The 25,584-nt window shown below is 44.8% G+C and overlaps 1 protein-coding gene across 13 annotated transcripts in view; it reads left to right on the plus strand.

The window, feature by feature from the left end:
* The first annotated feature begins 1,751 nt into the window (after positions 1 to 1,751).
* The window catches only part of FGFR2 (fibroblast growth factor receptor 2), an 83,215-nt gene continuing 59,382 nt past the window's right edge, over positions 1,752 to 25,584 (plus strand). For 2 of the 13 annotated variants that reach the window (XM_071563659.1, XM_071563660.1), the window contains exons 1-4: positions 4,203 to 4,675; positions 6,868 to 7,124; positions 22,668 to 22,934; positions 23,614 to 23,688. In XM_071563659.1, coding sequence (XP_071419760.1) covers positions 4,614 to 4,675; positions 6,868 to 7,124; positions 22,668 to 22,934; positions 23,614 to 23,688 — 661 coding nt within the window. In that variant the 5' untranslated portion in view covers positions 4,203 to 4,613. Of the gene's footprint in view, positions 2,197 to 4,200; positions 4,676 to 6,867; positions 7,125 to 12,544; positions 12,757 to 22,667; positions 22,935 to 23,613; positions 23,689 to 25,584 lie in introns of those variants that run through there. The other 11 variants (XM_071563670.1, XM_071563671.1, XM_071563664.1 and 8 more) reach the window with 10 other exon arrangements.

Raw genomic sequence — 25,584 nt, forward strand, 5'->3', positions numbered from 1 at the left:
TGAGAGGAGGAGGAAAAAACTGTAAAGAGATTATGCTCTCATTCAGGAGCCTAACTGCTATGAAAGGCTCCCTGGGCCCACTGAGATCTCTTGAAGCCTAAATATGATGACAGAATTGATCCCCCCCCTCCCCTTTAATTCCAAACATGCTTCTGCTTTTCTCAGATTTAGGAGCTGGGCTGTTGTGGGTCACTTTAGGAGAATGTGCCTCATTTAAGAGAAAAGGCTGCTATTGACAGACTGCTATCTTTTCATCCCCAAAAAGAATAAATTCTGACAAGTGCTTCCAGACCTTGGAAATAGGTGTTCTGATTTGTCATTTTTAGTGGAATGCTTCCTTTTTTTTTCAGAGTATGCAAAGATATCAATGAATGAGGAAAGGTATTGCAGCTTCCTGTGCTGGACAATAATTTATGTGAGAATGTGTTAACAATGTTTTCAATGGGCGATGGACATGCCCAGAGTTGGGAAAATTGGATCTTCACTGTGACATCTCAGCTTCTCAATTAGAACATTCAGATCTCTGTTGCTTTAGGAACAAAACAAAACAAAAAAAATTAAACCTGTGTTTCTGATCAATAACAAATTTTTCTGCTGTCCCTCATAAAGCCTGCAGTACTGGTGGGAAAATATTTTCTGGGAGGTAAGTACATATTCTACAGAAAATTCGTTTTCAAGTTTTTGGTGTCTAGGAGTGTGCAAATAGACCTACATAGTGCTGTGTGGCCACAGTCCTTGAAAATCCCCTTGATGAATATTGCACACAATATATAAATTGTACAGTGGAGCTATGCTTAAAGAAAGTAACATTAAATTGATCAACACTGATTTAATTTGAGGCAACCACCACTTATTGATTTTGTTGTCAAGCTGATTCTACACAGCAAGCATGTCACAGACTCCACATTCAAATCCTTTTAGTTGATGGTATCTAAAGTAAATGTTTTATTAAGCAAGGATCAGATTAAGCTATATTGAATTTTGAATACCCGTATTATGCAGTTTTAAATCTGTGTGTCCAGGCAAATGATGTTTGCTTAACTTTTTGACAACTTTTCCCGTTTGGGCACCACACAGATAGGTATTAAAGGTGCACTGTCTGGGAAATTCACAGGGCAGCTTGAAATCAGGCTTTGCACTGAGAGGCTCCTGATTTTTGGAGCGGGTGTTATCCAACCATCCTCTTTAGATGGAACCGGCCACAGGCCAGTCATGGCTTCTGAGCCAGAAACACTTCAGGAGAGGTTTCAAGGAAGGTTGTTGAGCTGTACCATTTTTGTGTGAGGATGAAGATGCTGCCCAGTACCGGACTGGCGGTGCCACAGCCCAGGCTCAGCCACTCCGCTGGTACTTGCTGCGCTCCCCATCTTTTCTTTCCGACCCACTGAAAAACTTTTAGTGGAGTAACCGTGTGGGAGCGGCGCGGGATTTCTCCTCTCCAGCCCACCTCCGTGGGATGCGCTGCCCCGCTCCCCCGGGCAGGCAGCGCCGGAGCGGCGGTCCCCTTATCCTCTCCCGCCCCTCTTCAGTCCTGCTGAGCCCCCCGCGCCCCGTCCGGGGGGGCATCCGCGACGCCCGGGTGTGGTGCGCGCTCGACTCGGCTGCCGGCTCCGCACCTCCCCGGGCCGGGCGGGAGCGCTGCGGGGGAAGGGGCTCCTCTGCGCGGCCGCGGCGATTGGCAGAGCGCGGCAGCGCCGTCCAGGAAACGGCTCGGGTTGCAGCGGGGGGAGTGACCGGGGGAGGAGGAAGGAGCCGGAGGAGTGCGCCGAGAGGGGGAAAGGGGGGAGAGTAAACCCACCTCCCACCCGAGGGGGCTGTCGGCGTGACAAAGCTGCGGCGGCTCGGGGCGGGCGGCTGGATGGAGCGCAGCGGGACCCGCGGCGCGCTGCTCGGCGATGCCCGCGCGGGGGAGGAGGAGGTTGCTGGCGCCGGGCACGGCGGGCTCGCCCCTCTGAGGCGGTAGCCGCTGCGGCCGAGCGAGGGGACGGGACGGGACGGGGCGCCGGGCCGGCTCCTGCCTCGCCTCGCCGCCCGCCTGCCTCCCTCATCCCGCGGGGGATGCGCCCCGCTGCGCCGCGGCGGCATCGCCAGCCGGGGCCGCCCGCGCAGTGACCGCGGCCGCGCAGCAGTGTCCCCCCGTCCCGGCAGCCGCCGCTCGGCACCGCGGGCCGCGGAGCGGACCCTGCCCCGCAGCAGGTAAGGGCAGCGGGCGGCCCGGGAGGAAGGGGAGGCGGAGGAGGAGTGCTGGGGGTTCTGCTGCACTGTCGGCGCCCTGTGCCCGCAGCAGCGCTCCCGCGGCCGGCGCGGAGCCTCGCACCTGGTGGCCGCCGGCCCCGGGGCGGGATGTGCCGTGCGGGGCGCGGGGATCCCGGGGTGGGATGTGCCTGTGCTGGGGCTCGGGAGTCTCGGGGCGGGATGTGCCGGTGCCGGGGCTCAGGAGTCCCAGGACGGGATGTGCTGGGGCTCGGGAGTCCCAGAGCGGGATGTGCCAGTCCCGGGGCTGGATGTGCCGGTGCGCGGCTCGGGAGTCCCGCGGCGGGATGTGCTTGTGCCGGGTCTCGGGAGTCCCGGGGCGGGATGTGCTTGTGCCGGGGCTCGGGAGTCCCGGGGCGGGATGTGCTTGTGCCGGGGCTCGGGAGTCCCGGGGCGGGATGTGCTTGTGCCGGGGCTCGGGAGTGCCGGGGCGGGATGTACCGGTGCGGGGCTCGGGGATTCCGGGGCTCAGGGGTTCCCCGTGCGGGCTGTGCCGGTGCGAGGCTCGGGGGTCCCGGGGTGGGGGGCTCTGGGGTGGGGGGTCCCGGTGCGGGTTCGGGGTCCCCCGTGCGGGCTGTGCCGCTGCGGGGCTCCGTTCCTCCGCCTCTGCTCCTCGGCGGAGCTGCGGGTCGGTTTGTCTGTCACTTGGTCGCCTCTGCGGTGCGCGGAGAAGCCCGAACAAGCACTGCTGTTTCCCTGCCTTCCTCCCCGTTCCCGCTGCGTGCACGGGTGTCTCTGGGGATGGTTCTAGCGGTGACAGCAGGACGGGCAGCAGGGGGTGAGAGCGAGGGGCTCGGCCCCGGAGGAGCAGCCCCGGGTCGGTACCACCCGGTGCATCGCGGTCCTTGCCCCTGTGCTGCGGGAGCGGCGCCACTGGGGACACCCGCCCGGTCTGAGATAAGCGGGGACAGAAATCTTCAATGAAATATATATTTAAATGCAAAACGGCCGCTTCAAACTGGGACCCATTATGCGTTTGGTGTGAAACGCTATCAACATTTAAAACTTCATTGTCTCCTTTGTACCAAATCCCTGTAAATCTTCCACTAGCCTTCTCTCATTTTCATCTGAAAAGCCTGTTTGGGCTGAATAGACAGCAATCAGCAGCCTCTGGACTTCTCTCTCTCTCTCTGGAATGTCAATTAAAATGCAGATTTTTTTTTTCTCCCCCCTGATCTCTTGGTGGCTAAAGACTTGAGAAAAACAGGATAGTCCTGGAAAGCAAATGAAAGAAGTTCAAACAATGAAAAAGTACTGAAGCTTCCAGCCGGTTCCCATTAGTCCTCCAGAATTAATGTTTAATAGCTGTGATGCTCAGCTTTGCTCGGAGATTGAACTATGATGAAGAGTCTTGTAAGATGTATTTATATTTATAGATTCGTGTATTTCTATCAACTGCTGTCAATACACGATTCCTCTGTCAGTGGAATTGTGTATATGGTGTATGTGTGAAGCTTTAAAGTTTCATCTACCTGGATTTTTCTGATGAAGCTACCGGTCTTTTAGGGCACTTGGAGTTTCTTTGTGGAGGGAAGATCCATTTCATTCAGATTTTGCTATTCCCTGCCTAATAAAGATGCTGAGAAGTTTTACAAAGGGCAATATATTGATTTGGTTAGCATACTCTACAAATTGTACTCTCCCTGGGGAGTGATAAACATAAACAACAATGGAAACAGATTAAAAAGAACACTGAGCATTGAATTTAATTAATGCCACTGCTGAACAAGTACTACTTGTTTGTGTGTGAGAGTGCGTTTAAACTGAAGTACAGCTTGGAGGAATTTGGTTGGGCTCCCAAACCCGTCTGCTTTCCCATGCTTGTCAGTTTGGCAAAGAAAATTTGGGCAGGTATGTGACGAGGTGAAAATTGACTTGATGAGCGAGTGGCAAGGAGAGCCATCAATCATTGGGGGCTGACAACTCCTCCCCGAAGTGTAGGCTGAGAAGAGAGACAGAGTTCCCTTTCAAGGGGAAAAATAAACACTACGTGTGGCTTTCACTGAGTCTGAGACTCCAGGAGGGATTATGGTATTGTAGTCAGGAAGCCAGAATTGTGGAGGCCAAAAAGCATGCTGGGGCTGTGTTCCAAACATTGAGATAGAGGTACATAATTATCCAGCACAGGAGGTCTTTCCAGAGAGTCGTCCCCCAGCAACTGTGGCAATTAAACTATGAAAAGAATTTGGTTTTTCATCTTCGTTGGACTTCACTCGTTTTGGGAAAGGGGAATCCTCGAACCGTGGTCACTGCCGTGGTGGTGAAAAGTCGCTTTGGCTCCAGGGATGTGTCCAGAGCTCTGATTTTTGCTTTGCTGCACCTTTGCAAGCCACGGTTTTGAGTTTTCTGCTGCCCTGTGGATGAAGAATCCCTTCTTTCTGCCGGCAGATGTCCAGGTGCCGAAGCCAGCAAAAATCTTCAGGTGAGGAGATGCGTGGCCAAGGAGGCTTTGCTGCACTTAAGGATTTAGGATGAGGATAGCAACCATAAACATGTTGCCTGTGGCATTTTGTGTAGTGTGAAACAGCAGAAATCTCAGTGGAACTAAAGCTGTTGGAGTCTGGGATATGTGCTGGCGTTCTGGTATGTTTTTGCAAAATTATGGTTGAATTTTGTGTTTATAGACATAGTCTTTAAGCTGAGTTTACAGGATGATTTATGGAAATTAAATCAGCATTACATCCAGTCTGTTAATTAGGGGTTTCTACCCACTTTACAGCTGGATAAACTGCGCTGCAGGGCTGTGGCTGCCAGACCGTGGGGTGGGAAGTTGACCTGGGTGGCAGCATCCAGGGGGGCTGCTCTGGTCCTTCCCCAGGCACAGGCTGGTCTCAGAGACAGAGCTCTCTTCAGCTCCACACCTGCTCTGTGCTTATTTAGAGAAGGGCTCGGCAAGCTCTTTGCAAATGTTTGTGCAGTGGTCTGGTGGTGTTTTCACTGGAGATTTAGTAGTGGTTGCTAGCTTGTGGTCTGGGATGTTCGAGCTGTGCTTAAATCTCTAAAGCAGGGAGAGAGCTTTGAGGCGATATCAACTGAGTTCAAAAAAGCTTGCCCTGAAGTATCAGAGATTCACCTGGAAAGCTGTATATTAATTATTTTCCCCAAGTGCCTTATTTATGTCATCTAAAATCTGTTTCTACTGACTCCAGAAGTTGATCTATATAGTACCCAAGGTAAAAGATACCTCAACAGCATTTCTGTCCTTAGCTCTGTGAACTTTGTATGTAGCAGGTACCAAAAGGGTAATAAAATCTGAATTAACTTTTTAATGGTTGGCTTTATATGGGAAGAATATTTGTCTCTGATTCTCTATGCTGAGGTACCACACCACATCTAAATGACAGGGAGTTTGGAGAAGTTTGACTTTATCTCTACGTTCCCTGCCTTTTTAAATTTTTAAGGTTGAGGGCAGGAGAGAAGAAGAGGTTTTCTGTTATTTCTCACTTCAAGCCAAGTGTTCTCTAAGTTTCAGTTGGGTTTCATCACCTCTAAGATGAATCATTGACCAGATGAGAACAATTGCTGCAGTTACTTGTTTCATCCATCTACTGAGGTTTACCATCTTTTATTTTTGAAGCGGAAAATCAGGTCTAATTTTCTGCTTGAGCTGTTAAATCACCCTGCGAGGAGGATGCTCTTCTGACCCTCACCTGCCTTCATAGTCTGGTGGCAACAGGGTCCCCTGAAGGGAGTGCCAGTTACTTGGCTGTCACTTCTCTCTCCCATCAGATCCTGTCTGGATTACCGATTATCTCCATCCACTGAAATTAGTTTTGCTGTGAATAAAATAGACCTTTTTTCCCCCTGAAAAATACATATCAATAAGCATCATTGAGAGAGTGAGAAAGAAATATTTGTGCACACAGCTTGGCATATAGGGATGGAAAATGATGCTGGCCAGGTCTCCTGTGAAGCTGCAATCTGCACAATTCTTCCTACAGATTTTGTTGCCTGTAATGTGATGTAGTGAACCAGTATCAGTGCAAAGACTGGAGCCTTTCACCTGTGCAGGACTCTGGGGCTTTAAAAGGACATCGCATTGAATCAGGAGAAGGTACATCCATAGAGGAGCTGGAAGTCATCAGGTGAAATGGAATTTCAAAGATTTTCCGAGTCTAAGGAGTATATTTTGCAACTGTTTTTCTTGTGGAAAATTACTGAATTCTTGCAAATTCAGCTGGCTGCTGAACTGCTTAGGTGAAGGAATGAAAAACAAGGCAAACTTACATAAACCTTCAAACAATAACAAGAATATAATTTGTATAATTGTGGTAATTTTGTAGCATTACAGGTTATGTGCCTGCACATGTGTGTGCCTCGTTTCTTAAAACCTGTATGTTCTTCTGTCAGTAAAATAGCTCTCTAAATATGTGCTGAGAAGTGATTTTGTGAAAACAAGGAGGACTTGGTTACGCCTCAGGTGATGATGGAAACTGCTAACAGAAGATGAAAAGTCACTCACTTTTCACGTATTCTTGAAGCTGGAAAACTGTTTTTCCCATCCTCCTTCTCCCCTCCTTCTCCCCTCAGCTCTGTTCAAGGCTTTATGAAGTTTTTTGGTTTGTGTTTGGAGATGTTTTTGCTGACAGTGTTAAATCTCTCTCCTCCCCACAGCAGCAGCCGCCGTTCCGAGGGAGGAGGCACTACCCTGGCCGAAGGCACGGCTTTCTCTCCATGCTTCTCTAGAGGTGTTCAGATGGGATTAAAGTCCACATGGAGATATGGAAATGGACCAGGAATTTACTCTAAAAAGATGGTCAGCTGGGATTCGGCTTGCCTTTTCTGCCTGGTGGTGGTCACCATGGCTGGACTTTGCCTGGCTCGACCTTCATTTAATTTAGTTGTCGAAGACACCACGGTGGAACCCGAAGGTAAAGCACTCTAGAACCCTTAATTCTTTGAAAGAAGTTAATATTAAATGCTTGAACATCCACAATAGAAGTCAACATCATCTGTGCTTTGGTTGATCTAAGGCAAGTAACAGATTAGCCCTGGAGAGCCGTGTTTTTTACCTCTCCCTACTCTCACATGGGCTGTGTTTGTACAAGCATGAGTTTGTTTAGTCTTATGCAAGCAAGTGGTGTCAGTGATTTCACTTGGGACTGTCATCATGTTGTATAATCAAAGTTTTCAGGAATGGGTCTTTAAGGAAACCGGGCTGTTGTACTGGGTGATGTGTTGCTGTCTCGAGAAGCAAAGCTGAGAAGGGGCTGCGTGTCTTTGTGATTGTCTTAACCTGAAGAGTTCAGAGAAAAATTGATCTCAACAGTTTCTAATAATGTGGCCTGAGTGTTCATTTTTGCCAGACAGTTTTGCCAAAATGCTGTTGCAGCTTTGTTGGTGTTTGTACTCAGAACAAATTTCTCTATAGCTGTTAATATCCAAGAACAACTGGTACAATGATTGAAAGTTCTGGAAGTGTAAATGTTGAGAACTGAGTAGCAAGGGCTGCAGTTTATAACTGTGAAAGCAAAGGCTAATCTAGACCTTCATGTTGGAAGAGGTGTTTTGACAAAATCTCCTATTTTGAGCCTGCACCTGTTGGTATGTCCTTCTGGGTTTATCTGTTCCTCAAGCTTTGCAAAGTGGTTTTCTCCTCTGAAGAGCTAAGGAGGGGCTGCTTTTTTATTGTCGTGAGCTGATTGTGTTTAAGAATGATTTTACTGTGTTGTGCTGCATCTTTCCTGCTCTCTGAGCACCCTGAGACGGGGATCAAGTGAGGTTTCTTTTGGAATGTTATGTCTGTCTTATGGAGGGGTGATTACAGTTGTGATAACTCAACTCTCAAGCTGATATAATAGTCCATAGAGCATTTCTGATCTGGCAGGCTTGCTGGAGAGAATTTTGTCTATGTACATTCTACTAATCAGGTCCACAGGTACAGTTTTGTTTTTATTTAATATATTTTCACGCGAAACTTACTTGTTTCTATCCACTGCCTCTAAAAATAGACATCACCAGCTAACACACTTTCAGAGTCTGTTCCAAGTACATTTTTATTGATGGCAGGGGATGAACTATTTAGAGCTGATGAGCCCTCTTCCCTAGCAAGTATTCCTGAAAAAAAATCCCAAAGTCAAGCGATAGTGTCATCTGTCAGCCATAGAAATTGTTGATGGCAAAGATTTTGGATTTTTTTCTTTTGAAGGTAACTTGAGAATTAAAAAAAACCAAACCCAACTGATCACCACTTACTGTATGATTTGTTAATTGAACATCTGGTGCCTTTTTGGCTTTTCAGGGGAATGACAAAATCATGAATAATTCTGGTTTCAGAGTGGCTTTGTAGTGAGATCCCCCAGTTTTAGAGTTAAGTCAGAAAGAATGTGATTGCAGGATTGGTGGAGTATTTTACAGGAAGAAGAGTAATATTTTTGAATGATGCCTGATAATTCTTCAACTTTTCAGGGAAAGAAGAGCTTTTATTGTTTTAGAAAGCATAGTTTAAAAATATGTTTCTTCCACCATGAGTGTGGAAGGAGTGGAATCTGGGTTTTATCAAAGAGTAAATTGTTAAAAGGGATTTAAAACTTCTTCCCTAAGCAGGAATGTTACTGACATGAAACTATTTTAGATGTGAGAACCCAAATCATTACCAGAAACAAGAAAAAAATATCAAAAAGCGCTTCTAAGTTAATGGTATAATAAGAGCTTTTATGCTGAGGAATACAGGGAATTGTGTGGGATTTATATCTGAGATTTGGGAAATAAAACCTCCTTTATGTTCTTTGTTAAACCCCTTAAAAAAAAATCAAAACAAACCCAAGTTTTTACACAATCACCTTCTCTGGGCTCTATCACTGCCACCCACAAGCTCTTCAAGCCAAAACCAGAAAACACCCTTCAGATAATCTCTTCAAAGACAAAGCAGACTTATTTTTTTAATTTAGTAAACGCCAAAACATTTTGTCCACAGCTGATTTGGGGGGTCAGGTGCTCTAATAATGTCAATTTTCAGTGGGGCTGCTGACTGTGCAGTCATTAGAGCTATGACATTTCATACCAGCTGAGAAGGTCAGCAGGGCCATGACCTTTGGTGACACATGTTGATCTGTTCCTGAGTCGTCCTTTTTTTTTTTCTTTTCAGCATGTTAGGTGCTTTTATTGTTATTGTTTATTGTCCTAGAGGCTCAGAGTATTGGAAAAGCTGTTTGCAACATTAATGGGCATTGAGGTGGTGGCTTTTTGTTCCCTTGGCAGTAAAAAATATACTTCTTCTCAGTTAAACATAACTTTGGGGATATTTGCAGTAATTTCAGTAATACTGGTTAAGTATGTACTTTAGTGCAAGTAGTATTTATATAATAGGGTAAGTGCAAGATGTTTTCATGCATAAGGTAGTTTTGGTTGTATTCAGTCAATCTTGAATGAACAAATAAACATCTGTCTGACCATAGGATATGACTCTGGTCCATATGAAAATATTCACACTGAAAATGGCACCCTGAGCCACTGTGGTTGATAATGTTGATGTTGATATTGTGGGTGCTCGCTGGGGGCTGGACCTGGGTGTGGTGGGTCTCAGCTGAGCTGCTTTTTGCCTTAAGCAGAGATGGTAAATCCTGAGGCTGTTCTATGGTGTGAGCAGAAACTGGACCTGTAGGAGTTCGTGTGGGGACTGTCAGCTCTCCAGTTGTGTCTTGCATCACGTGTTTACATATGAGTTTTTTGTCTTAGGGAGCATAAAGACTTTCTGCTTTTAAATATTTAGAAACAAGTGCACCCCAGTGTGCACAAAGGAGCCATTCTCTGTCTCTGTGCACCCAGGCTGGGAAGGCCTTTGATGATAACCAACATTTCACAAGGGCTCTGACCGCACACATGGGTTGAAGGGTTACTTTGTGAACTGAATAATTAGTTTAGACATATATTTGATAAATAGTGAGCTCTCCCTTGACCTTCCCTTGCCCAGGCTGTGTGTTATCGTTGTGCTGTGCAGCTAATTTTGTCTCTTCCCCCCACATGCAATGCCTTGACACTGTCCTTGGAGCACCCACTTGGTGCAGTGACATTGTGCTTCACTTCTTTTAATTTAGGTCATATTTCAGGGGATTAATTTAAGCTTTCCACAAGACACAGCCTATTTCTGTGTCCTGTGAAAAACAGGGGAGTTCAAAATGGCCTTGAATGTGTGTTTGGGAGGTTCTGAGGAGCAGCAGGGAAGGAGGGAGACCTCCTTTATTAATGTGTGTTTATGGTGGGGTCTGAATCATAGAATCATAGAATCGATTGGGTTGGAAAGTCCAACCCTTGGTCCAACTCCAGTCCCTTTACCAGATCATGGCACTCAGTGCCACGGCCAATCTCAGTTTAAAAACCTCCAGGGATGGGGAATCCACCCCCTCTCTGGGCAGGCCATTCCAATGCCTGATTACTCTCTCTGGAAAGAATTTTTTCTGATATCCAACTTCAATTTCCCCTGGCAGAGCTTGAGCCCATGCCCCCTTGTCCTATTGACTTGAGCAGAAAGTTGGTATTTGGGTTTTAACACAATCACAGCCATTTGCTGGCTTTAAGCAACATACAAATATAAATACATTCAGCACAGTAGCATCATGTTTTAAAAATGTTGAATAATATGAGCAAAATACCTTAATTTTTGTAAAAACGCTGGCAGTGCTTAAAGATTAACATCACCTGTGGCTGCCGTTGTCATCACAGCCCACTTGGAGAACCTATTTAGCCACTGTGATCCACCTGGATTAGGATGTGGGATTTTGTGAGGTGCTCCCAGGGAGCAGGCAGGGCTGCAGGGTGTTCAGGAGGGATGGATGCTCTGGTGGTGGGATATCTCTGTCCCATGAGGAGCAGGATGCTCTCCTTGCTGTGGTGCCCTCAAGAGCTCTCTCCAGCCAGTGCCACCCTGCTGACAGGTGACCCTGCACAGCCATCACGTTCCCGGGACAGAGGCTGTGTGGCAGCACCAGGATGCTGCTTCCAGTTTGGTAGGACAAATAAAGGGAATAATTCATGCAGGGTTCCCTTCTTATTGCCTTGTTTTGTCTTTTCTGGTTTTTTGATTGGTTTGGTTTGTTCTTTTTTTTCAAGGAGGGGTGTTGTTTTTTTTTTTTTGGTTTGTTTTTTGAACAAGAACAGCAGCTTTGATATCATCAAATTAAATTAATAATCAAACCCGATTAGCTAAATCAGAATTGGCTTTATCTTTTTAATTTATTTTACTCTTTAATTTCATTTTAAGGAAGGGCAATTATCAAAGCCCATTAGGGAGGAATGTGACATCCCCACAGCTTGGGGTGAGGGCCGGATATCTTTTCAGGGATCCGGTTCAGTAAGTTGTTGGCCCAGTGCAGGATTTACTCACTGAGGTTCTGGGGAATTGTACAAGCAGCCAGATTAAATCAGTTTTCATGTGTCCATTCTGTGTTTAAAATCTGCAATGCTTTAGCAGGGCCGTAGTCTTGAGCTGCAAACTAATTGGGCATGAGTAGGGCTGTTACATACAGCTCAGGTTGATGAGGCTTTGGGAGTTGGTAGTTTGTCAGCGTGGCTACTGTTTTGCAAAGTAGCAGAAATAATTGCATGGTTGAGGCTTATCTGCCATATAGTTGCAGCTTTTTATTTAACTTTTAGGTATTTGATTCCTTTCGTGATTTTTGTTTTTTTCTGTTTTTGAGCCAGAAGGTTTTCAAAGATGCTGAGTCGTATCCTTTCATTTTTTTTAAACCACTTGTATAGATAAAGCCCCAAACCAGTGGCTGACTCCAATGAATGCAATTTCCTAATTTTAAAATAGTTCTTCCTTGGCAGAGAACTTGCAGTGAGTATCAGGCCATAGTAACTTTTTTTAAAGGCAAGTTACAAACCTTTGAAAGCAGAATTTACAGTGAAAATGCTGACACATCTCCTGTTATGCAAGGCTGTGTATTCATGAGATGATGGACTGTTGTGATGTTTTAATAACAACCATAGCATAGCTCTTAATGAGCATATTTCTATATCCAGCTTCAGTAGAAATGATCACTTGGGTTTAAACAAAAACATTTAAAGATGAATGTTTTCCTGGAATGAATATTTAGTTTAGGGTCAGGTGGAAATGCAAGACAAATACTTAACTACCCCATTTTCTACTGGAAGTGTCAGATTAAGTGTGAAGCATTGTGAGAGATCTCAGTGTTGGAGCTTTGCAGTGAAAAAGAGACTTTCTTCGAAGCAGTGCTCCTGAGCAGTATGAATCCATGTTTTTGTGAGAGCCATTATCCACTTAGGCAAGTTACATCTTGTCTACTTGTAACAGCACACCTGGTTTGACTGGAAGAGAAAATTCATTTCAGTGTAGTTAAAGAAGTGCAAAATTCAGGCTGAAAAGACTCCACGAACCCAAACCATGAAACAATGAAAGATGTAGAGTTTTTTGCACCAGTGTGACCCAGGGTTTGGTGGCCCAGTGGCGGTGGGACATGCTGTGCTTCTCCATCCCAGCTGGACAAGTGGGAGCATCTTCTGCAGAGCCTTCAGGATGTGCCGGTTGTGTTACTGGTGGTGGTGAGAAACAGGGCAATATTTGGTTTGGCAATGGGGCCTGTCAGTGTAAAATCATCCTCACAGCAACCTGGGAATTGGTTTGAAACTCAGACCTGTGAGTTTGGTTCAGCACATTGTGCTGGGTGTTTGGGAGTTTTGGCACAGTTTGCTGCCCAAATCAGAGGTGCTGTCTTGTAGTACTGGGGACTAAACTGACTTTTGAGCTGATTGAAAGAGAACTTGGAGCAACTGAGAAACTTTGAGCAACTTTGTAAGAGTCGAATCTTAAATAAAGACCAGATTTGCAAGAGCAGCAGCCAACAGCTCCTGTTATAATTACGAAACGTGCGCTGGGAGTGCTGAGCTGTTCTGGAAGTTTGGCCCTTTGGGTTTCAATCGGAGTCGAGGGTGTCAGCAAATCTGCGTTGGCATTTGCTCCTTGGGGACTGTGCTTCCCAACAAGGAGAATTGCAAAACAAGACATTCTGTAAGAGGGCTGGATTTTTTATGTGGATTTTTTTTATTTTTTAAACTTTTAAGACCAGCTTATAAGTCAAAAACCAATTAAGTACATCTCCAGATTGCCATTTCTCATCTCTTAATTATTACTGCTGTTTTTCTTGCTTTGTTTTAGTTGGTTAATTGTTTTGTTTTGTTTCCAAAGAAACCCTTTTTTTAGGGGTTTAGTTTTGCCTGAACTTCTGAGTATCAGAGTAGTGAGCACCTGGTGTAGGGGATGCATCTTATGAGCTTCACTTTCTGCTGGTTCAGGTTTTTCTGCTGCTTGTCACCACACAAATGCCACTATCCCTACTGAGGAAAGGGACAGAAAGCTGAATTCTGTGGTGCCACTTCATCTACTTGCCATGCTATTACTCTTTTAATTGTATTTCTGAAGAGACTGTAAGTGAAAGCATTTGGTGAACCTCAGCGAAGCTGAGGAGTTGGGATCTGACCTACTTTCATTCCCCTCCTCACACGCCTTTGCAAGTTGTGTGTAATTCTTGCTTTTCCTCCCCTGCAAAAGAACTGGCTCATCAGTTTGGGACATTACCCGGTGTGGAGCAAAGTGCCTTACAGTAGCAAAGCCACAAGAACTGGGAAGGAGGGAAAATTCCTTTGTTCCGAGGAAACAGCTTGCCTTTGTGAGGATTTACTGGAAAGGGCAGTGTGCTGGGGGGCTGGAAAGGAGAAAAACGAGGATGAGAAGCTGGTCGGGGAGGAGAAATTCATATTTTTGGTTGTATTTTAACTTCTTTTTTTCTCCTAACTTTTCATGAGTTGCTATTTTGAAAGGAGTTTTGTGACACCTCAGGCTTTCTCCCAGGGGATTTTGGCCGTTTCTGAGTGGGGCTGGAGTTGGGATGCTGGGGCTGGAGATGTCTCAGTGGGCTGCACCCACAGGACAAGTCTGCAGGAGGTTAAGTTGTGGTCAGATGGACAGAACTGATCAGAGCACACCCTGTGACAACTTGGTTTTTAAACATAATAAAAAGTTGTGTGTGTGGGGAAACTTCATGCTCCGTTTCCTCTCGGATGGGCTGTATGGATGGGTGAGCTGCTGGCAGGAGCTGCTGCTGGGCAGCAAGGAGAGCCTGCTTTGCTGAGACTGGCTTTGCAGGTTTGTGCAGTGCCCTGCTCAGAGTCTCAGTGTTGCAATATTTAATTTGTTTCAAGGAAAGTATTATGACTTCTAATTCTGAATGCCACCCAGCAGTAGCAGGTCTTAAAAGTCATTAAAAACCCCCTGTTCAGATTTTGAGTAGTTCTTTGGGCTTGGTTCTGTTAGACATTGTTTAATCATGAAAATTAATCCTGTTTGGATACTACAGTGTCGAAGTACCCAGATTTCTCTGGTGATGTTTACTCAACAGGGCAGCACAGGTATATCAGACGTGCAGGATTAACATGGAGACTCTCTAATTAATCTGCAGTGAACCACTGCTCAGTAATAACCCTTCTAACAATTCAGAAGCATTTGAACCCTCTTGCATTAGTATGGCAAAGTGCCCAGGAGCCACTGCTACTGTCAGCAGTGACAGAGCTGTCTGCAAGTTAAAATTAAGCGTTGTGTAAATGGTTATGTTCCACCTGAAAAGGCACATAGCCAGCCTGGCTTTCACTTCAGGGCTTGTTGTGCTGCTCTTTCCTTGTCCCTACTGCAGACTGTCCTCTGTGTGGAGCCGGAATTAAACAAGCCATGATGCCTTTTGCTTAAATATTGCTCTTGGTTTAAAGGGAGCCTGGTATGCCTTTAAGCTTTGAAGTATTTGGAGAAAATCCCATGGTTTATATGTGTTGTGGATAGTACTTTCAAAAGTGCTGAGGGGATGTTTTGGGGATATTGTTTCCAGTGAATTTAGGATGTGAGGGAAGATGAATTTCAGGGGAACAGGCAAGATGAGACTTCCAGACGAGCTGCTAAAATTAAGAGGATTTGTATAGTCAAGTAAAAATGGGATCATGTACAAAAGAAACAACTGCTGACTTGCTAGTAGGGAATCTGAATAGATGTTCTCTGCATCCAGAACTAACACTGCAACGTTGAATTGTGCAATTTTTAACTTCGTGGTTGTAATTGATTTCTTGTGCACGTTGAGCAGTAATAGTCCTGAGTATGGCCTTTGGCAAACCTGGATGAAAAAGGTTGTGTTTTTATGTTGGGATTTATGCTATGTTCTGTTATGGATGTTGCTCTTGAAATGCAAATAAAGAACCTCGAAAGAAAAAATAAGCTACAGATTGGAATAGATGGAAGAAAACATTAAAACCAAGAAAAACCCTTTGCGACCAAATATACATGCTCGTACATTTTCCCAAGGCTGTATATCTTATTATGGAGCCTTTCCCAAGCAAAGTTTAGGGCTGGGTTCAACAATGGAAGGTGGTTAAATTGCTCTGCTGGTTGGTCATGTGCAGAATACAGTCAAGGAGATTTGGAGTTCTACTGTTGCTGAAAGAAACGAGAAGATGATCCTGGGTTTGAATTCTGCTTTTTAGAGAGAGGAGATTAAATTTTTTTTCAGCTTTTCATTTGAGGTTCTGGCAACAAGTGATACATTTCCCCTTCGTATTGTATAATAGATTACATGAGAAGACTCTTCTGTAATGAGCTTAAAGAGTAGTTAATTGTTTTTGAGATTGTGTTACATGCGTGGTAAGTTTATATTGTACTCCCTGGTTCTCTTAATGCAGAGCCACTCACTCTGTTACTTTAGGCAGATGGTGGAGTTTGACTTGAACAGATTTGGAGCCTGGAACTAAATGTTCAAATCCTGAAGATGTCCTGTAGTTTCTCATCATCATGAGAAAATGATAAAATGTAGCACAATAATTTAAGGGGGTTTGGTGTGGTTTCAAGGTTGGGGATGTTCTTTCCCTCCAATTACCAAGTCTTTGTGCAGAAGTCATGCTGGTGCTTTCCTGTTTCATGCTCTGGCCCATATCTGGAGAGATAAATCCAATGGTGATTGCTGTATAAAGAAGTCCTCGTGCTGTAAGGAGCAGACTGTGAAGAATGGGGACAAACAGGAAGAAGTTGCAGGGCAGTTCCCAGCAGCAGGAGGTGGCCTCGCTGGTCTCTCTGCTGTTTACTTTGAACTTGGCATGCTCTGAGCCTTCCCTGGCTTGGCTTCCAGAAGCAGAAAGCACACAGCCAAGCCCACGAGCATGTGATACTTGGCATTTTTGACGCACGTTGCGTGGTTGTGCTGCCATAACTCAACAATCCCATCTGTAAAGACAGGTAGGAGCAAGCAGGCTACAAGCTGTAGGAATTTTTAATCTCTGCACAAAGCCTCGACAAGTACAATTTCTTTCTGAGGAAGAGTCTTCTTTAACCACAGGGTGAGTGAGGCACATCAACCCAACTGCTTGGCAGCCACCAAAGCCAGGCTGAAATAGTTCATGTACCTCATCCGCCCCTTGTCAACCAGCACACCAATGTAGCAGGGGACCTTATGAGGTTTGCTCCCACTGCTCTCTTGTGCTGGGTGTGCTGGGGCATGTGTGGCTGTAGCCAGGGCTAAATGCTGCTTGGGGGTAGTTATTTCAAGGAGTAGCAGTTCTGTAGTTGCTCATCTGCCAAGGAACATGACACAAGGCAGATTGATGTAATCACGTGGGGATGATTTTTGGGTGCGTATGCAGAGGTTTTTTCCTTGGCCAAGCGATCCTGCAAGTGGCAAAGTGCTTTGCTGCTCACCAGAATTTTTTATTTTTCTAAGTCTTCAAAGCTTAGGAAAACAAGTTACAGTGCAGTGTAATATTTTCCCTTACCCGTGATGACATTGGCAAGTTATTGCAATTGGAGGAGATTCATTTTTTTAATGATCTTGGTATATGTAGCACTCAATAGGAGTTGACATGATGCTGGAGGTCCAAGCTCTAGCAGGTCAGCGTGGCTGGAAGCTCCACACTTGCTGGAGCACCAGCCATGTGTGATGTGGCAGCTCTGTTTTTTAAATGTTCACTTCCAGGGCAAGAGGATTATTCCTGTTCCTTACATAGTTTTTTGGTCTGATTTCATCTCTTTACCTATCAGATGGCTATGTCCCTATTCTATAAGGATAAGAAGACTAAAGCCAATGACAGGAAAAAAATATTTTGGAGTATCTGATGCTTTGTTTTGTGGAAGTTGCTGCTTTCACATAATGCAGCCCAGGAGCTTGTGTTAAAGGAACACGTGAACATTTAGAATCTGCCACATATTGTTGGTTGCAACTATCATGGGTAGCTCTTTGATGCTTTGTGTTTGAAATTTTTATGCAAGGCCTAGGTCTTTTTCATCAGATTTGAACAGTTAATGTTTTTATTCACTGGAGTGGGTAGAATGATTTCTACTCTTCGTAGTCTTGTTCAGGGAGAAGGGATTTTTTTAACGATAATATTTTAGTTTTGTAGCATTACAGAAGGAACTGTAGCAATTTGGGGAGTATTTTATCAGAACAGAGACTTCTTGACAATGCCTGGCTGAGGCAGAGCTGGGCAGAGCTGGCAGCTAATGATGGAAACCCAGTACAAATAAGACAGCAGGAATCCAGTGACTTTGGAACAGCAGAGGGATGAATTGCAAACACTGTTTTGTCCCCCTTTGTGTGAGGAGACATGCTCAGCCTTTGTGGCTTTGGTTTTCTGTTGGCTAGTGGAAGACAGTCACCATGGCCAGGAATGACTCTTTGCAGTTTTAATCCGGTGGCTGTGCCTTTGCAGGCTGAGTTTATCATCCATTGTGAGAAGAGAATGTGGAGCTAGTTCTTAACACTGGCCTTCCAACTTTAATGGAGAAGCCCATCAGCTTGTGCCTGGGAGGTGGGAGGGAAGGCTGCAGACCTGACTGGTGACACCCAGGCTGCCTCCTGGAGAGAGCTTAAAGCCTTGGGTTTGGCTTGGGACCCATTTGAAATCCCCATTCCATGTTGTTCATCCAGTGTGGTCTTGCTGGACTTTCCTCAATGAGAGAAAAACCATGAGGAGGGGGTAGGAGAAGCAGGAGGAGTGCTGGTGGTTGGCAGCCTCGTGTTCCCTGTGGGGACATTCAGTTTTGCAATGAACCTCTTGGATTCCTGACAGGTCAGGTCTGTTGACCCTTCTGGGCACACTGTGGTGAGTGTTTAGTTATTTACCAAAGCCTTTTGAGGAGAAAGTGGCTTGATGGGGTCTGAGGCTTTTGTGTTCTGGGGGGTTGTGTGAGAATCTTTGCTGGGGTTAGCTATTAGCTGAGTGTTTAATTATTTGGCTCTGTAATAAGTAACTAAATGACTTGAGACTTAAGATAAGCAGCTCTTTGTTAACATTTTATTAAATGGAGGCAAATAATAATAATTTGAAACCTAAGGGAGTATAAATCAGTGACCGAATCTTGAACAGAAACATGATTTGGAACACAATTGTGTATCATAATAATCTGAAATAGAGCAGTCAGAGTGTCCCCAGTCCTCTATTGTGGTCCTGGCTTTTATACAAACAGTCTTTACTCCATTTGATGCCTGGATGGCATAAACCATGCTGTGAGGCTGTGTGAGCAGGCAGAGAAAAAGTTCACAGCTGTTTATTTAACACAGCTTCTTTTCCATGGCAGTATTGTTCAACAGCTCCACCTATGAAGTTTAAATACATTGTGTGCCACCACTATGACAAATAAGGATGTAGCTGGGAGCAGACAGTGGCAGAAATAATGTTCCCTCCTGTGTCCCTCCATGTTTAAGAACACCCCCAGAAATTTTGCACGGGTATTTGTTGCTTGTTTGGTTTTTTAAGGGGTGATAGGCAGGTGTTACTGACATCAGGTCGTCCACATTTGCAGTAGGAGCTAATGGCATAATTACAGTATTTGCAGGAGAACTTGCTTAGAAAGGAATCCTGTGCTGCCTTAGAATCATGGAATGGATGGGTTAGAAGGGGCCTTTAAGGGCCTCCTGGTCCAACCTTCCTACGATAAACTGGGACATTTTCAGCTAGACCAGGTTGCTCAGGTTCCTGCCCAGCCAGACCTTGACTGTTTCCAGGGATGGGGCAGCCACCATCTCTCTGGGCAACCTGTGCCAATGTTTTACCACCCTTGTTGTAAAAAGCTTCTTCCATACATCTAATCTAACAGGCACAGCAAAGGGCTTGTTCACAGGCTTGTGGTGATGGCTGAGGATCCAGTTCCAAGGCAGAGCTTCTAAGAGGGCTGGAGGAGCGTGGATGTGCTAGCAGATCATCAAGCCTTGCCTGGTGCTGCAGGCTCTGCAGGGCTATCCATCCTTCTCCCACCGAGCTGTTTTCACTAAGGGAAAGTTCACGATGCTGTTGAAGGATATGTACAAGTGAAGCTGAGGAAACTTGCAGCCTCGTGTCTCGAGTATGTTCAAAAGATGTGGAAACAGGGAAAGAATCCTTTTGTCAGCCTCAAGGGAGCCATTGATTTGGTGGTACAGCATGGACATGAGTTCAAAATCTGTCCCTACTTTTGAAAGCAGTGTGAAAATCCTTGTGCAGTCCTGGGGAGAGTAACTTTGCAGCACAGGTTGTTTATGTGCTGCTGGGAATTTTTTAGCAGTTTGAACTGGTTGATTTTTGCAGTGAAGCTGTTGGGCAGACTCATGCCTTTGAATCCCACCTGTTCTCTGTTTGCTTTTGGGCAGCATTTCAAACCCACACTGGAAAAAGTTTATAGGCAAACATTATAAAAAGTGACAGTCTAAGTGCTGCTACATTCTAGTTTGGCAACACAAAGGCTTACCTGAAATAACTCAAAATTTCCAAACATGACTTCATTATGATTTCATGACACCACTTTGCTGCATCTTCCCTGATAGTCCAGAGAGAAAGAAATAGAGTAGGATGATATTTCCAAATGCTAATATCTATTTGAAACTTGGTTTTCTTTATAGCACTAGTAAAGTTTTTTGCAAAACGGTTTGGTTTTTTGTTTTTTTTTTTTTTTTTTTTTTTTTTTTGTTTTTGTAATTTTGAAATAAATCAGTGTTCTTGAGTTTGGATTTGTGTTGAAAGGGCTCTCTGTATGTTTGGGGTTAGTAGTTGAAACAGAGATGAAATCAAGCATGTGAGGTTAAAAGATTATTTTCCTTTCAATTGCGTATAAACAACTGATCTGCCCAGGAGGACGCTGCAACCTGTGGAATCATCCTGCAAATTTCCTGGCATTATTCAGCAAAAACCTCTAATGCACTTAAAGGAGGGTTGAGTTATTGTCACCCAAGGTGGCTTTTAAGGGGTTTAGACAAAGGCATTTTTAGACTCCAGTACCTTTTCTTTGCAGGTAGAGCCTTACAAAGGAGTCTTATTAACTTCAAAGTAAATTGGGTAGCTGGCTTCAGGTACCATTTTTTATTTGACAATGAAATGTAATTAAAAGAAATCTCAAGCAGACTCAAATATACTCATTACTGTTACAAAATACATGTAGAAAGGAGCCCATGCTCCTTCTGGAAATTAGATTTCTAAGAGCATAATGTAGCACTCAGTGAAACACCTGCATTGCAGATCTGTGGATTCGTGACTGTATCAGCAAGACTGAATTAGTTTATAAGGGTATAAAGCTGTATTAGAGCTTGTCCTAGATTTTGAGATGTAAATCTGCACTGTAGAAAGTTTGGAGATCGTTGTTATAAACTCTAAATCGAAGAATCTTTAGAATCTGCATAACTGGTCATGTTTGAATGGTTTTATGTGCCATCTTGGTGTCAAATCTGTTTGGAAAAAACACCTCTACATCAAGGGAAAAGGCAGGAGTTGCTTTGATAGGTGAAATGATGTGATTCCAGGATGAGTGGAGAAGAGAAATTGGGCATGTTATTTTCAAGTCCATCCATATAACCTGATATTTAAAGGCAGGTGTGTCCCAGTGTGGTGACCACTTCTGGCACTCATAGAATCATGGACTATTTCTAGTCTGAAAGCACCCATGGGAATGGAGTCCAGCTCCCTGCTGCTTGCAGGAGTACCCAAAACTCCAGTACTGACAGAGCTTCAGTGTTTCCAGGCTCCCATCCATGGCTTGCTTAGATGTCGTGCTTGTTTCAGGCTTCTCTGTTGAAAGTGTGACACCAGAAGTGACAGTGCCGTTCCCCAAGGATGATGAACGCGGGTTTCAGGGTTTCGGTACCGTTTAAAGGAGGAGTGGACATCAAAGAGTCACCTCCTTTAATACTCCCTCAGATCCCAAACAGCCAGAGAGGTGTGTTGGAGTTCTGTGTGCACACAGTGGTGCACAGCTGGTGCCTGTGCAGGGAGGGATGTGTGTGGGGTGCACGGGCAGCAGCTGTCTGTGCTGTGACCCTCCCCATCAGCAAACAGAAGATGCCTGTGTGCTTCTTTCCTTTATTTACCATTCCTGATGCCCTTGGTGAGGCCAAGAGGCTCATGGGAGAGGGATATTGTGCTTGTAGGGAGAAACCGGTCACAGAAGCAGTGCCTGTATCTGAGACAGCCCGAGTTCATTGTAGGTGTGCTGAGCTTTCCCACTGCACAGTGGGGACAGCCTGGAGTGCCTGGGCCTGCAGTTCTTTCCCCCTGCTGAGACCCAGCCTTGGAAAGGGGTGATGAAGTTCTAGTAACTATAGGCAGATATGGTTTTCCAAAGATGTTTTTTTGGAAAAAGGCTGTGCTTTGACATTCTTCTCGCTATTTGGGTACAAGAGGGAACTGATGGACGAGTCTTTTAGTTTTGAACTTCTGCATATACTTCAACTTTGAAAGCTTCACTTGTGTTCCTGGGATTCTGCTGTATTCCACTTGGGAGAGGTTGTGAAATAAGTAATGAAACAAAAAAGAAAATTAAAGGAAAAAGTTACTATCATGGAGAAAAGAGCCAGCAGTGTAGAAGGCAAATATAGAGAGTTTGGGTTGGGTGCAGGGGGGAAAATGCAGGACATCATATATGCTGTGTATAGGAACTCAGGTTTATTAGCTTAGTTAGTGAGGGTTTTTTTTCAAAACAGCACTTCTCAGACTTAAAAAGCAACTTGAAATAAAATCTGATGGGGAAAGATAATTATTCATTTGAATTATGCATCCAAACACTAAGATATAAAACTGAATTTGCTTTTTGAACTCCTCCTGCTCCTCCAAGTTCTTTGAAGTCCCCGTGTTCAGCAGTGCTCATCTTCCCAGGGTCAGCTCGATGTGTCTGATAAGGAGGGTCTTGCCTTTGTATTGCACTAGGGACAAGGCACATGCAAGATACCAATCAAAACTGAATGAGCTTTGTTTGTGGTTAACTTCTTGAAAAATAAAGCCTACCCTGCACCTACATGTGGTTCAGTTTAACAAGACAGATTGCTGGGCTAATCTGGATGAAACCTTTTTTTTTGTTTAACATAACTTGAATTCTGTGTGGATGAAAAGGGCCTTCACTGACTTTTGTTGGAAATTCTCTCCTTTCCCTTCTCTTTCTTCTTTTTCCTGCTTTCCTTCCACCTTCGCAGAGCCACCAACCAAATACCAAATCTCTCAGCCAGATGTTTACTCAGCACTTCCAGGAGAGCCGCTTGAGTTGCGCTGTCAATTGAGAGACGCCGTCATGATCAGTTGGACTAAGGATGGGGTCCCTTTGGGGCCCGACAATAGGACAGTGATTATTGGGGAGTACTTACAAATTAAGGATGCTACAGCCAGAGATTCGGGCCTCTATGCTTGCACTGCTGTTAGGACCCTAGACAGTGATACTCTGTACTTCATTGTAAATGTTACAGGTGAGTGAGTTAAACACAGGTTTTTGCATGTAGAAGCTGTAAAATGTCATATAAAGACAGACTATGATCTAACATGAAACAGTGCTCTTGGGCACAGTGAATTAAGCTGAGTTCTGCACTTGTTACGGGGATTTTTCAGCTTGTCCTGACCCTGAAATGGACTCAGTTTGTATATACTCCTTTTGCTTTGTGGGCTCTGTAGTGATTAACAGCTGCTGAAGAGCTCTCTGTTTTATGCCACTATGACAGGACTAAATTAGACAGAGTTGATGTGCTGATGATAAAGACAGTAGAACAAAAAAAAGTTTTTGCTCCCTGCATCAGAAGAGTAGAAGGGGTGTCCTACAACCTTTTAAGTTAAGAGATAAATCCTTCTGCAGATGCTCAGTGCTGTTCAACTGAATGTCTTTTACAAAAGTTAAAATTCTAAGTGGAAAGAAATTTTTGGAGTTAGCAAACTCCCTTGGAAAATTTAGTAGCATTTCAGGATTATGAGGTAGTTTTGTTACAATTTTATACCAAATTGCACATTTTGTGGCTTGATTTTCTTTTTCTCTAGCTTCTGCACAACTAACATAAGATTTGTTCTCCTTAATGTACAGTCTAAGATGTAGCTTATGGGTTTATTTGTCTGTAAAAACTAGGCTGGTTTAAAGACTTGGTTATTTTTAATGTGCAGATGCTCTTTCCTCTGGGGATGATGAAGACGACAATGATGGGTCCGAGGACTTTGTGAATGACAGCAACCAGATGAGTAAGTAACAGCGATCTGCCAGACGTCACTAGCAAGATCCACATGGAAAATACTGTCCCACCTTTCGCACTCCTGTCTTCAGAGCCTCTTGATTGTTAACTGCATGTGCTGTCAAATCGTGGTGTCTTTGTCCTCCTCCATTTTCTGTTTCACGTAGTTCGTAACTTGGAAAAAAAATCAAATAAACTAATATTCTTTTGAACATGCTTTTCTGGTCTGTACTTTCTTTCTCCCTCCTTTCTGGCATTTCTACAGTTTCCTTTCTTCCTGAAATGAAGTTCAGTCTTTGTCTGGTTTAGACTGTCACAGATGAACTAACTTTCTCTGAACCTAAGCTGAAATTTAACAGAAGAAACAAAAGTCCAGCTCATTTTGTTAAAAGGTGGTATGGAAACTTTAAAAATAAGTTGTAATGAGGCAAATCCTTCAATCCTTAAGCTCAGCAGAGATCTCCCCGGGGAGAATGAATTTGGAGACAATGAGGTTCTTTTGTCTGTGAGGGACCTCAAGGTTTGTTGCAAAGAAAGCAATTCAGCACTAAACCCACATTTTGTGTTACTTATGCATGATGAAAATGGGCTAAAAGAGTCTTAAACCTATCTGAATGTTAAACTTCAGCCCCTTTAGAGAATTCAAAAAGCTATTAATAGGCTCTAAATAGAGCAGTATGTAAAACTCATATTGGTTCCTTATGCTGCTCTGCGCTGTTGCAAAATCCCTTCGGTGAGTGGTAGTTTTGCCATCGCTCGCGCTCTGCGGAGTCAGTAACACACAGAACACTGAAATCCTTCAGGGGAGATGTCAGTGAGCCACTGCCTGCAGTGGCCAGGTGGTGTTTGCTCTCCCAGCCTGCTTATTACTGGCAGCTGTGCTGTACCTTGGACCACTCCTTCAGGTGGTAAAGTATTAGCCCGATTTTCAGCTCCCCTGGTTAGTTCCTTTTGTGAACCACTGCCCCTGGTCTGAAGCTGTGAAACATTAGATGCTATTTAAAATGATAGAAGTTTTGAGCTGCCTGTTTGGCCCCTGCCATCTGTTAGTGTGATTAACCCGGGCTGATTCACAGGTGCCACTGGAAGGGGCTGAGATCAGGCAGCTGGAGGCTACTCTGACAAAGGAATGCAGTGGCCAAGATAATTGGAGAGTTTGGAAAAGGGACACTGCTTTTAGAAGAAGTTGTCTAGGTAGAACCCACCAATCCAGGGAATGAAATGGAATAATGGGTAGAAATTCCTTTTAGGAACACTGTCTGCTGTTTCTTAAAGCTTTGTTGGTGTTGGTCAGAAAAGGACTTGCAATAGTGACAGTTGTGCTTCTGATCTGTGTGCTGCCTTTGGTGATTCGTGAGCACAAATGGCTTCTGGAAGTAAATGTAGTGAGGGGGAAGAAGTAAAGGACATGATCTGAAGGCAACTCTGCTCTATTGTGGTGTTGTAACAAGTCCTGCCCTTCCATACAACAGGGAGAACTAATGCTGCTGATGTTCTGGCAAGACGAGCTATCATTTTAAGCTACATCAATCTTGATTCAGGATCTGGTGAAAGGCCAGTGACAGTGTCTGCCTGCCGGGGTGGGGGTGTGTGCTGCAGCAAGGGCCACTCACACTTTCCCTGCTCCAAGTGAAAGATGCCTCTCCAGCGTGAACGTTTAAACATCTCAGATGGTGTTGGGGAAGGCGCAGACTTGCAGAGCGGAAGGGAGGAAGCTGCAAGAAGACAGATTGCTCCTGAGTGGAGTGTTGCACAAACAAGTCTTCACTGGATTGCTCTTTACAAGCTGCCCACAATCTGCTGGGGCTTCTTGCAAGCCACAGTTGGATTCAGGGAATAGCCCAGCCTTCTTCCCGGGATCTGAGGTGAAACCACTGCATCCCTCCAAGTAGTCTGTTTGCAATGA

Source organism: Pithys albifrons, chromosome 9, assembly GCF_047495875.1.
Source record: "Pithys albifrons albifrons isolate INPA30051 chromosome 9, PitAlb_v1, whole genome shotgun sequence".
NCBI classification, from domain to species: Eukaryota; Metazoa; Chordata; class Aves; order Passeriformes; family Thamnophilidae; genus Pithys; species Pithys albifrons.